The sequence below is a fragment of the Stegodyphus dumicola genome, chromosome X1 (genome assembly GCF_044657685.1).
Source record: "Stegodyphus dumicola isolate Sdum_Otavi_A_Nest chromosome X1, ASM4465768v1".
In the NCBI taxonomy this organism is placed as follows: domain Eukaryota; kingdom Metazoa; phylum Arthropoda; class Arachnida; order Araneae; family Eresidae; genus Stegodyphus; species Stegodyphus dumicola.
The window spans coordinates 251,202,047-251,214,506 of record NC_140780.1 but is presented as its reverse complement, the minus strand read 5'-3'; the positions used below and the strand labels follow the sequence as shown (position 1 = coordinate 251,214,506).

General features: G+C 30.8%; 1 protein-coding gene across 1 annotated transcript in view; it reads right to left on the bottom strand.

The window, feature by feature from the left end:
- Nucleotides 1–12,145, bottom strand: part of wus (TM2 and DnaJ domain-containing protein wurst) — a 44,252-nt gene extending 32,107 nt beyond the window's left edge. The window contains exon 1 of the mRNA XM_035375498.2: nt 11,530–12,145. Coding sequence (XP_035231389.1) covers nt 11,530–11,917 — 388 coding nt within the window. The 5' untranslated portion in view covers nt 11,918–12,145. The remainder of the gene's footprint in view (nt 1–11,529) is intronic.
- Between the last annotated feature and the right edge of the window lie 315 nt (nt 12,146–12,460).

The following is a 12,460-nucleotide window of genomic DNA, read 5'->3' as shown; positions in this document are numbered from 1 at the left end:
ACACCCATTTTCTTGTAGTGCTGCATACCTAAACGATAAAGTTACGGTCCACAATACGTTAAATGTCTACTAAATTAAAACTGCTAAACTACTGTCTAATGTACAACTACAAAAAGCTTTGATAGGTTAGGATATTCTGGTACTGAAGAAACGGTCTGTTGCAAATCCGAGTTTAATAAGAGCCGGAGATGAGTTTAATCGGCGTTTTTTTATTGATTATTATTAGTCCAAAGGGGCTTCGTCCCTGAAGGACTATTGTTTTCGTTTTGCGATTTTGCGTTGAATCACTCTAAATGTCCGTTTCACTTTTCAAACTGCTGCCACCAAATGTTAGAGTCCTGCATTATACGGTACATAGAGCCATCGAATTTTGAATGACGTAATCCTCCTACGAATATGGGCATGTGGAAGATCAAATTTGAAATTTGGAATTTGTTTTATTATCGATTTCATATTCTGTAAAACTTTAACGAATTTTTGATTAACAAACTCAAGGATTTCAAAGCGAGCAATGGCGACACTCTATGGGGAAAAAAAAAAAAACCTTTTTATCTCCAGCGCGCGGAGCTGTGTATCGGAAATTCTAAAGATATGCTCATTTTAAAATTATTTTACGACATTGCTATTGAACTGAAATTTAAGGTTTAAGTGCAAAGAACATGATATTTAATAAATAAAGGTAACACATAAAACGTTAAAAAAAAAAAAAAAAAAAAAAAAAAAACCCGCCCCTTTGGATGTAATTTAAAATCTGAAATCTTTCAGTTTTTTCTTTTTCTTTTTTTTAAATTTATTTCGGATTCTAGAAATATGAACGTAATAAACGGCTGAGTTTATTAACCAGTGAGCTTCATAAGCGGCGAACACTATACCTATATGGATTATCTCTGCTGCCATGTATCCAAGCATAGTGTCGCGTGAAAATTTCTCTGGTTTATCTTGGGGGGGGGGAGAGATACATTTCACTTTTAGTAGAAACTCATAGTTTTGGTACAGTGACTGTCACTACTGAGCTTGGGATGAATAAAGTAAATGTTAATTTATGGCCACTTGCAATGTGGCCATTAATTAACATTAAAACAGCTATGGCGTGCTAATGCTGAAGTAATACTATCCGGCCTCTGAAGTTATTTCTGGTATTCAAGAGTTTGAAAACGAAAATAAAGGAAACAAAAGGGCAGATGGGAAAAAAAAAAAAAAAGATAAAGTCTGCAGGATTTTATAGGACCAAGGCAGTTTAGTAGTAGAGACTCAAAAGAAGTCTACAGACTTTTATAGGAAAATGAAGCAAAAATGAAATAACAAGGATGGCCACGGTGAGGCGCTAAAATTTATATACGAGTTCTCAAACTATATCGATGGATGATTTGGTTTAGTTTATGCGATTACGGCAAAGCTTCGAGGGCGATTTGCCTAAGGGAAGGGATGCCTTCCTGGCAGACTTTCTAAGGGAAACTGACCCGTATAACACGTTACAGACGTGGAAAACTACGAAAGCATTCATGCAACCAGCCCATTCCCGAGATTCGATCCTCGGACCGAACTACCAGTGTTCAGCGACTTTACCGCTCGGCGGCTAGTGGGCCTACATGAAAGGATGAATTGAGTTTTAATTTAATGTCATTATAGCTATGCACAGAGCTGCAGCATTGATTCAACAACATGTTTCTAAAGAAAAGCATATAATAGACGCAGATATTTTGACAAAGACATACTGAAAACGTAAGTTTTATTATTGCATTAATCAATTTCTAAACAGTACGTCCTGCATTTAACATGGAATTACCGTTTTCCTCCAAATTCAAGCCACATTTTTTAACAAAATTTTTAACATGTAAAATTAAAGCGAGGCTTAAAGCAAAATGCCGATTTCCCTCTTTATTCGAGGGCGGCTTAAACTCCTAGTAATAACGCTATATGCACAGCTTATTAAACTGGAAATTAAATATATGATTTTACATTAATGATGTGGATGAGCCTGTCAACTTTTACAAAGCTGTTCTATATTTAAATGCGTGCTAATAAGCTTAAATCTGATATTGGCACATATGCCAAGTTGATTTTCGTACTTTGTTTTTATGTGAGTTAGAGATAAAAACACTTTCTCAGTCAGATACATAGAAAAAAATTTAATTATAATTTTAATATCAAGGAACATTAATGAAAAGCATCACTGCACATTTCATAATATTCTGTTTCCACTGGCAATAAGGTCCAGAAATTAATCATACTTTCTGTTTCCAATTTTAATTAGTCATAATTAGTTTGGAAATCCGGTGCCATTCGGAAGTTCACCTCTTCTCTTTCATTCAATTAAAGTTTGTTATTTTCAGTATTGCTTGACAAATCAGTTAATTTTAATTTTTGTCATTTTTTTGGAAATCTAAAACAGGTTTTGAAGACCAGATTGAGAAAAGCAGCAGATAATTTTTTATTAATGTTACATCAGAACTGTGCAAGTTAAAATGTCTTTTAATGACGTGGAATTTTCTAATGAAATCTATGCCTTACAAGGAAAAAGTAAATTGTTAAGGAATAAGTGATAACTTTTTACTGGAAAATTTATTTAAATTCATTTATACATGAAACTAAAAAGCACTGGTACTGTCAGAAATAAATATTGCCTCAACTTTCTTTACATTAATGTGCACTAACCAAAATATACTGCAGCCCATAAAAACCTGTAATTAAGCCCATAAAAACCTGTAATCTTCATACAGCATTTTATCATGAGCAATATTTGTTATAGTATTATATCACTATAGCATCATAGTATAATTAGGCAATCTAAAAAACTAAAAATAAGTTAAATATGAACAGCCACAGAAATAAAAAAAAAATAATTTTAAAATATTTTATTTACTAAAAGTGATGGAAAAAGACTTAAATATTCTCATCTATATGAAACTGCAGCTATCCTCAACCAGTTAAAAGCCAAGATTATATATCAGGCATGGCTTAACTGCTACTCTTGACTTCTCTCATGCACCATTCATTTCATTTCTGAATAATTTAACAGAGAAATCATACTGTACCATATTTTTAACAAACAGTAATAACATTTTTAAAACTACACTATGTATATAAAACTACTTGGGACTTCTAGATTAAGTAATGGCTACTGTGATTTAAAAAAATACAGATGTATTGGCAGCACATTAAGCTGGTGAAACACCTCAGATCTTAACACATTTGCTGCTGAGCAACATTTTTAGAAAGGGTTGCACCACGGCAACAAATTGTAATTAATTCTAAAATAAAAATCATGTGTTTATAGGAAAGCTATTAAATTTAGATAATTTGTAATTGATTTATTAATTATGTGGATTATATCATACTTGGTTTTTGCAATAAAATGTTTTATGACAGTGCCAACTATGAGTATACTTGTAATGAGTATATTCGTAGTTGGTGGTTGCTTATAACAGAGATTGGTTATTTTTACAATTATTAAAACAAAATTTATTATAAATTGTTTGATTATTTTTACAGTTCCTATGCTATTTACTTATATTATACTTGTATGTCAATGGATCCCTTCACATGTAGGCATCAACAGTAATGAAAAGGCAAACTCACTGAGAGGAATACTTGAGCCACAAGAGAGCAAACCACTTCCTTCAGAGTCAATTAAAAAGCATATTTTTGAGTAATTAATGGATACTCTTAAATCTGACCAGGCAAGAAAATGAACAGGCAAATCCTGGGCTAACATTCAAGACACTTGGAAAAAATTTGTCAAAAACCCTGTAAAGAGGCTGTGGCAAACTTCAGACTACAAACAGGCAGCCACGATTGCATAACACATCATCTTAATAAAATTGGCATCCTTACATCTAGAATATGCCACGTTTGTGATTCGGGTATCATGAATGCAGAGCATCTTCCTATATGCCCAGAATTAGATAAAGAGTCTCAGAAACATGGTGAGATAAGCAAATTATACTGGAATGTCAGAACTTTCATAAATTCCTTGTAAAGAAATCTCTTATGTTCCTTTCCTTATTGTTTAAATTTTTAAACTTTTTACTTTTGTTCCCATGTTAATTTGTTCTGGTTCTTACCTTAAATGTTTGTTCTTTTTTATTATATATCAGGGTTCTTGTGTGATACTTGAGCTGTTTTATATGTTTGGATTGATCTTTCTAATAAAGCCATATGTAACAACATATTATACTTGTATCAATTTATAAAGAATCTCTTGAACTGTGCCAGATTGTTGTGTTTTTCCCTAATCCCCAAAGCCAGATACCTTCAAAGAACATAAAAATACTACAAGTTTAATCGTATGTGGCATAAGTTAAAAAAAAAAAAAAAAAAAAAATGTCTATGAATTAACTCGCAGCTCCTGCCTAAGCACAAAATTTGACCTACGAGATAACTTGTTGTTGGTAGCAAACGTGTTGATGAACTGCATAATAAATATGTAGACATAACCTGCACTGAAAAAAAAGGCAAAATTATCTGATGATCTAGTTCAAACTGAACAAAGTAATTAAATGATTTAAGGTTGGATTTGATCTCTAGGTTGGTCTTCACTTGTGTGAGAAAAACTTAACTATTTTATGAAAACACCTTAATACTTAATAACACCTTAATAAGTTAGCAGCTTATTTTAAAGTACTTTTTATTGCTCAGATTGTAATTTCTATGCAGTGTGAGCTAATCTGTCTTATTTGTTTTATTTCCAGAGGAGTACGTTCGAGTTAGGAGGAAAAATAAAATCAATATTTAATTTTCCAAATTGTTCCTTTATTCTTCACTTGAATGCAAAGTTTTTTACATTACTGTAGAGATATCAATGTCTTAATTTTCGGTTTACATCTAATAAAATAAAATCAGTTGATAATAACTATTATATCTATGCTTCTAAAAACATACATTAATTAAAGAAATTGAAATTTTTATTGAGTTCAAATATTTCTTTCTATTGAAAAACTTTTACTGCTTTAAAATGTTATAAATATCTGATTGACTCAGTTTCTGAATTATAACACATGGCTTTTACTGGCATGCCATATGGACTACAACTGTGTGGTTTTTGTCAGGTTTGTCAGGTTTTTGTGTCACAGACAAGCTAAGATCCAAGTGATAAAATACTTAAATTTTGTTCCTTAATAGGCTAGAAGTTTAAAAGATAACTGGAAAATTAGTAGGCTTTATTTTGAACAAGAAGAATGCAAAAAAAAAAGTTTTTATCAATATTAGCTATTTTTTTTTAAAGTTTGTGTTGTTTATGAATAACACATTTCACAACAGATTATAAAGCTTTAGAAATAAATAATTAACTAGTTCTGTTCTAGAAAATATATAATGGCCTTTTTTAAATTTAAAAGTAATAATCTCCACGAGATCAATTTAAATAGAAATGTCATAAAAATTTTAAGTGTTGAAATAGCCCATACTTTGATTCTATAAAGTACTTATCTCCAACACATAATAACAATAATTACTTAACATAAATGTCAATATGCTTCAATGTGATGGAAAAAAATGACTTCAGATCAAGTACTTTTCTTGGTGCTGATCCTAGATTGCTGGCTGTCCACGTGCGAATTAAAATTGGCCACCATTTTTTACAGAAATATAATATGTTTCATAATCATTTTGCTGCCCTAATTTTGCCACTCATGTGCTAAGCACCATTTTGCCTCCCGCTAGGATCGGCTCTGTATTTTCACATATTTTTAAAAGCAAATTTCTTAACTAATACTAATTAACTAAATTGGATATACTCTTTTGTGAACAGGAAGCCAGTCTTAATTGGGCTGCAAATTGCCAAATGTGGTAATCTGTTTATTTCACAACCCCCAGTAGCTATGCAATAATGATATTTTAATGTCCTTTTGACTAAATGTGATGACTGAACATCAATCAATAATTTTCACTCTGAAATTTTCAAAGAATTTAAAGATTAAACGTAAAGAATATTAAGTATTGAATTAAAAATTACTTATTTGTGAATTTTTGCATTTAGTAAAACTTTATATTGCCAGGACTGCCATTTCTACCTTTAGCTAAATATCATGCCAACATTTCCACATGTTGAAAAGCAGTGCCGTGTTAAATGAAAATTACCCAATTTTGATATTCTATGCTTTTTGAAAAAGATATTGCTAAATAATTATGATATTCAATAGCATGTAGTGGGAAGCTAGCTGTTACTAAATGTTCTTGCCTTATTTTCTGCAGTTAAAATACATATAATATATATAAATGTATCCAGTTCTGACCCAGGTCTGGCGCCTGAGCATGCACAATCAGTGTGACTGCACGAGGTAGCAAAATTTTTTGAATTTGGAAAGGAAATGGGTGGCAGAAGTTTGCAGCACTGGGCAAGAAAAAGGTCTAGCACTGGCTTTGTTCAAATGAACAAATAATTTACATTATCTTATTTAAACTGCCTCCACCAAAAATGCAAAAAATTATGAATGCTTTCTTAAATACATTTAATTACCCTTAAACATTTTTTGTGTAATGTTTATGTATACTTTTAATTTTGCATCAGTTTAATAATATTTCTACAGTCAGTTCTTCAAAAGTTCAATAAGCAGCTTTTCATTTTGAGACAGATACAAGTTTCATATAATTTATCTTTAGACAACAAAAAAGTAATTAAAATACAAGTAATAAGTACAAAAAGTAATAAGCACTATGCTCATTAAAAAAAAAAAAAAAAAAAAAAAACACATCTCAAAACAATTATGCTTCAAGGATGAGTTAACAGCAAAACAAAAAAAGTGTAATTCTGAATAAAAAGTTTTAAGGCTATTTAAACTGATACTGGAACACACTCAAATGATTTCATTTGCTGTTCTACTCAGGCATCATAAAAGAAGCACTACCAAGAATTCAGCATATTACAATTCAGCTTTAATGCAGATGGGTCAGACAACTAATTTTGAAAGAACTGAAACTGAGAAACCAGAAGTGGTGCATAAATAAATATGCCTCAGCCGTCATTAATTTAACGAGATATAAAACATTAACATCATGAATGAAACATTAAGCTTACATAAATTATAAATAAAGATGCTAGCATATTTCATACATGGTTATTCATGTACTTTTAAAACATCAAGAAACAGATTTCTCTCCCTGTATAGTGAACATAACAATAGCCTGCTTTTGCAAAAGTATAGCACATTAAACGAATCAATTCTATTCAATACTGGAATTAAATTAATTCTATTATATTTATATAAACTATCCTCTTTGTCCTAAGAATTAAATACCTATACGTATTTCTAATAAATTCAGCAAATTCAGTTTTATCAGTTAAACTATAAAATAATCAGTTTTCAATGATTAAAAATACAAATGAACCATGCTAATAATATCTAAAATCAATAAACAAACATGCCTAAAAACTGAACTGGTTAAAAATTTAAGTTTATTTCAAGGTTCATCAAATTTATATAGTAATTGTTTTTGTTCTTATAAACAATGACAACGTTCATTTTATCATGAAGCATGTTATTTAATACTTAAATAAGCACTTGCGTAAAATATTTGGGACATACAGATGTAAGAAATCAACATGCTCAATATAAAAAAATGCAAAGAATCATTCCATATAAATGCAAAAACCCAAACATTTAATATATGTCACAAGGGGGCAGAACAAAAAAGCATCTGACTTAGTAGGCATCAAAGGCCCTGAACCTCAGGAAAAACGAAACAAACAACAACAAATACTGGAACAAATGAATAATATGGACACTCCAATCTTTTCTTTAATCAAAGGAAAATTACACAAATGTAAATATTATCCAAATGTTATTTGTTAATCTCTTTTGCATATAAATAATACATCCAGAATGTGAAGTATTATATTAAATACTTAAAGCATGTATTAAATTTCCTCCACATTTCCTTTTTCGATATTAGAATTTAATATGTTCTGTTAATGTTACGATTTTTTTTATTATTATTATTTTATTTCCAATTCATTGGTAAAAAAAAATTTTCCCCCTATCTTAACAATCTAAAGTATGATGTGGGGGAAAAAAATAATGCATAGGATTGGAGCAGAAACTATTAAATGATACAAAAAAACTTATCTTAAAAGTATGATATGAAACAAAAGAATACATAGGATAGGAACAAACTACAAAAAAATCAGTACCTTTCAAATAATGAATTTCCTAGATTCTACTCAGAAGAGGGGAGGGGGGTAAGTATATGTTCTTAAAATATTTAATTACATTGTCATAAGTTTCATTTTTAAAACTTATTCTATGCCTAGTAGTATTACTTAAAACTTACTGCTGTATTCTGAAATAAACTATCAAAACATCTTTACAAATAATACTACACAAATTTGATCAAAATATTAAGTTGCATGTAATTTTTAGTTACAAAAAAAAAAAAAAAAAAAAAGCTTTTTTTTTTCTGTAGAATAATATATAAACTAACATGTTTTTAGTGACTTTGTAAGTTTTATAATCGAGTATCGTAGCTTGATAAAATGATGCTAATATATATAGTACCAAATCTGAAATCTAGACATCCAATACCTAGATAGATAAATCTAAACCTCTGGACCACCAGCAACACTTTTTTAAAAATTGTTTTGGATGCTTTAAGCATGCACATTAGATATTTTTGAATAATAAAGCATGTCAGAGTCCTAATTCTTAATTTTACTCCGGCACTAAATAAAATACCTCCACACTGAAGAAAATCCTTTACTAACATAAATCTGTATGATCAATACTTTAACTATGTAGCTGCCTTTTCGCTTGGCACATATCTCAAACCAAAACATGCTACATCAAAAAATCATTAATTTCAGACTTACTGAATAACTTATATCCATGATGCCAACCTAGCAATCATTGTTATTTTTGCTTTCATCACTCCATAGCAGCTTGAGAAATGACTCGTACAACAATGTCTAAAAAATTAGCAATTGAATACTAAACAGGATGGTAAATTTTTATGTTCATATTACACATAGCAATGATTACAGCTAACTGCACTGTGAATTACTGAGTGTGTTGACAAGGAGAAAATTAACAAAAATTTCTTTCCATTTGCAAAAAAGATAAATTTTGAACAGAGTCATAGCTAGGGTTTTCAGCGCCGAGGGACAACTGAAGATTTCACACCTCCTACTGCTTGCCAAGAATGGAAAACATTTAATTCTAAAATGTTGTAACATCAGTTTGGTGCCCCTTGGATTCAGTGCCCGGGGACAGATGACCCCCCTTGCCTCCCCTCTAGCTACGCCCCTGATTTTGAAAATGACATTTGTAGACCAAAAGATTACATTTTGAGCTTTTTGAATAAACAACAGATGATTTGTTTTCGGATATGCTTTATCCGAAAACAAATCATCTGTATTTATTTATTTGGGACTTCCTTAGTAAGTGATAAGAAAGAAAAATTAGGTAAACAACACATCTCTAGTCGTCAATCTCATACTACATCGCCAATATATAACAGTGGAAGCTAATCACTAGCTTATGGTGATAACCATGAATTTGAAGGATTTTGGAAATCGCAAATAAAAGGCAAAGTTTTCAGATTAAAGGAATTTGTGAAGAAATGCGGAGAAGTAATAAATGAAGATGCTGTAACAAGTTTTTCATTACAATGATAATGCTCCAATCATCAATCAACTAACAAATGGTGAAATCTGTAGTATGGTTCTAAATCCAGTAAATATCATTACTAATAGTGAAGGAAGTGACAGAGACGTTATTGAGAACAAAAAAAATTTTGATTGCGAATTTAGTGGGAATTCTCGACAAGACTATCAGAGCACTTAAAGTATGGAACTTTGCAACTGAACAGGAAATTATGTCTATATATATATAGAATTAAAGAGAAAGTATTAGCCTAAAAAATGAAGCAACTCAGACAACTTATATTGAAAGAAATGCTTAATAAAGTACACAAATAAATATAGAGCATTTTTTTGTAAATTTTGATTCCTTTAAGATTATAAATGCTTTGTTATTTCATAAATCACCATATCAAATTTCAGTTTTATAATTTCCACAAGTCATCTAGTTTAATCCTAGTATCCGGTACACAAGGAATTTGGCTACTTTATGACGAGTAGTAAACGGGACATATACGATGAGTAGTTAAATGGGTCATTTTGGTGTTGGCGATAATTTTCAAAATCGCGCCAAGGCTGCACTGTATACTAGGATTTTACCAGTCATCTTACTAGATTTAAACTGATGACCTAATATGTGCAAAAAAAATCCAAATATGGAATTGCCAAAGTCCTCACGAGTTCAGATCTCAGACTCTGTACTATGTTTTGCGTCGCCAAGTAACTTGTACACTACATATTCTGAGCCCCTGTTCTGTACATTCTTTGCGAGAATATGATTTTTATCAATGCAGAAGAAATATTAAGTGATAAGATTATAGTTAGAAATTATATGTAATCATCACTTTAAATAAGGGGAGTAGGATTAAAAAATTTAAAGAACCAATTTGTTACCTCATAAAGGGATGAAAATTAACTACTAAGAAGCAATAAATTGGCTAAATATTACAATTAAATTTTAAAAAATTACATTAATAGGTGCTATTGAACAAGTGTGAGCCAACTGAATCACAGCAAATACATTTGTACACGGTAGAAATATAATCATGAAAATCTTTTGCAACAGAAATGGAAAAAATTAATTTGAATTACATACATGTCTAATGCATGTATGTAACATAAACCTGCAAGTCTAAACATATATTTCACTGTTTTAAACTATGTTATTTGGGTATGAAATTTTCATACGCATAAAATAACATTTTTAAACATAATTTTATATTTCAGCTATCCATTATATTCAATGTTTAATGCTTCTAACAAATAAACAGAAAATCCTCAGGTATGAAACAGAGTCAGATGCAAAATAATGAAGTAAATATTTTAAAACATATAAAAACAATGTTCCATGAACTTTAAACTCAAGATATCTCTCTCAATATCAGTTACATTCTAAGCAATTTTATTGAAATTACTAATAATTGCACCAGCATTTCAAAATTAAGCATACCATTAATAACTTGTGAAATGAACTTTTATTTAGAAATGATTATGAATGAAAAGGCACTGCTCTGATGAAATCAAGACTAAATAAAAACTGACTTCACTCAATTATTACAGATAAATTTACATGTATGCTTAGAAATTGAACCTCTATGAAAAATATATTAAACTGATACATTTGTTCAACTGCAAGAGAGGAAGAAAATGTAATTTTAGAGACTTGAAGCAAAATACAAGAAAAAAATTTAAACGCTACCTTGCTGACAATTAACAAAACAAGTAAGAAATTTTAGCAACAACCTTTTTTCAATTATTTATAGAAGCTAATTAAGTGCCTAATAAGCAACTAATACTACACTTATAACTACAGGCTAAATTTAACATAACTGAAGATATTTCGATTTACTATACGGAACACTTTTCTTTTCAAAACTGCATACACGCATGCCTATGCAAATGTTAATTTATGCATTAACGAGCACAATATTTCAAAAATATGTGGAAACATTACATACCAAGGGCTGAAGACAGAGGTATCAAAAATGCAAAGATTATACGCGTAAAGTTTTCAGGTACTAATTCTCTAGGAACAGCTCCAAGAATTAAATAACCAAAGGCATCAGCGACCATTATCTGCCCAAAATAACGAACGGACCCTGTTGGAGGTTTATCATGCTTTCGCATTTTTTCAGCCAATTCTGCTAAATATTCAGGATCTTCATTAGCGTCTTTCACATACTCAGGAATTCTCCACAGATCTCTGAACCAGCCAGCTCCAAAATATCCACCTGCAAACATCCACCAAATTAAAGCTTGATAGTCTCTTCCCAAATAAAAATGATGAAGTCCGAACAATCCTCCGAAAAGCCATAGAAGATATGTTACAAATAAACTTTTAGCCATCCTGTTGTAGCAGTTTTAACGATTCTCAATAAATTTATCGTTTCAAAGGCCCGCCATTCGGGACAACTTCGCAAGCACACTCGAATAACGCCGGTAATACGATTGAAAAATTACGTAAACAACCTGCAAGATACATCTGAATAGCCTATGAACCCCATGTTATTAAATGTAGGAAACTCAAGCACCTGTTCGTGCTGTAATTGGTCGAGCTGCTTGAAGAGAGAATCACATTTGGCGAAATATCGCCCGAATGAGACGGAGAAACAAAAATTGTCTTGTTTTGCATTCGCTAAGTCTTTCTGCTCAAAAGCGGAAAATAAAACTTGTCTGCAAAGCAAGTACGGACAGACAGACAAACAGATTTCGTATTTGAGGACAGACAGACAGATTTCGTATTTGAACAGAGTAAAAAGAATCTAAGAGTTCAAAAGGCCAGAAAGAAAAGATGGGACAAAATAAAATTTAAAATAAATGGTCCAAAAATAATAGAGGGGGGGAAAAAAGGGCTTATAGAAAGAAAAGGAAAAGAAGTAGAAAATATCC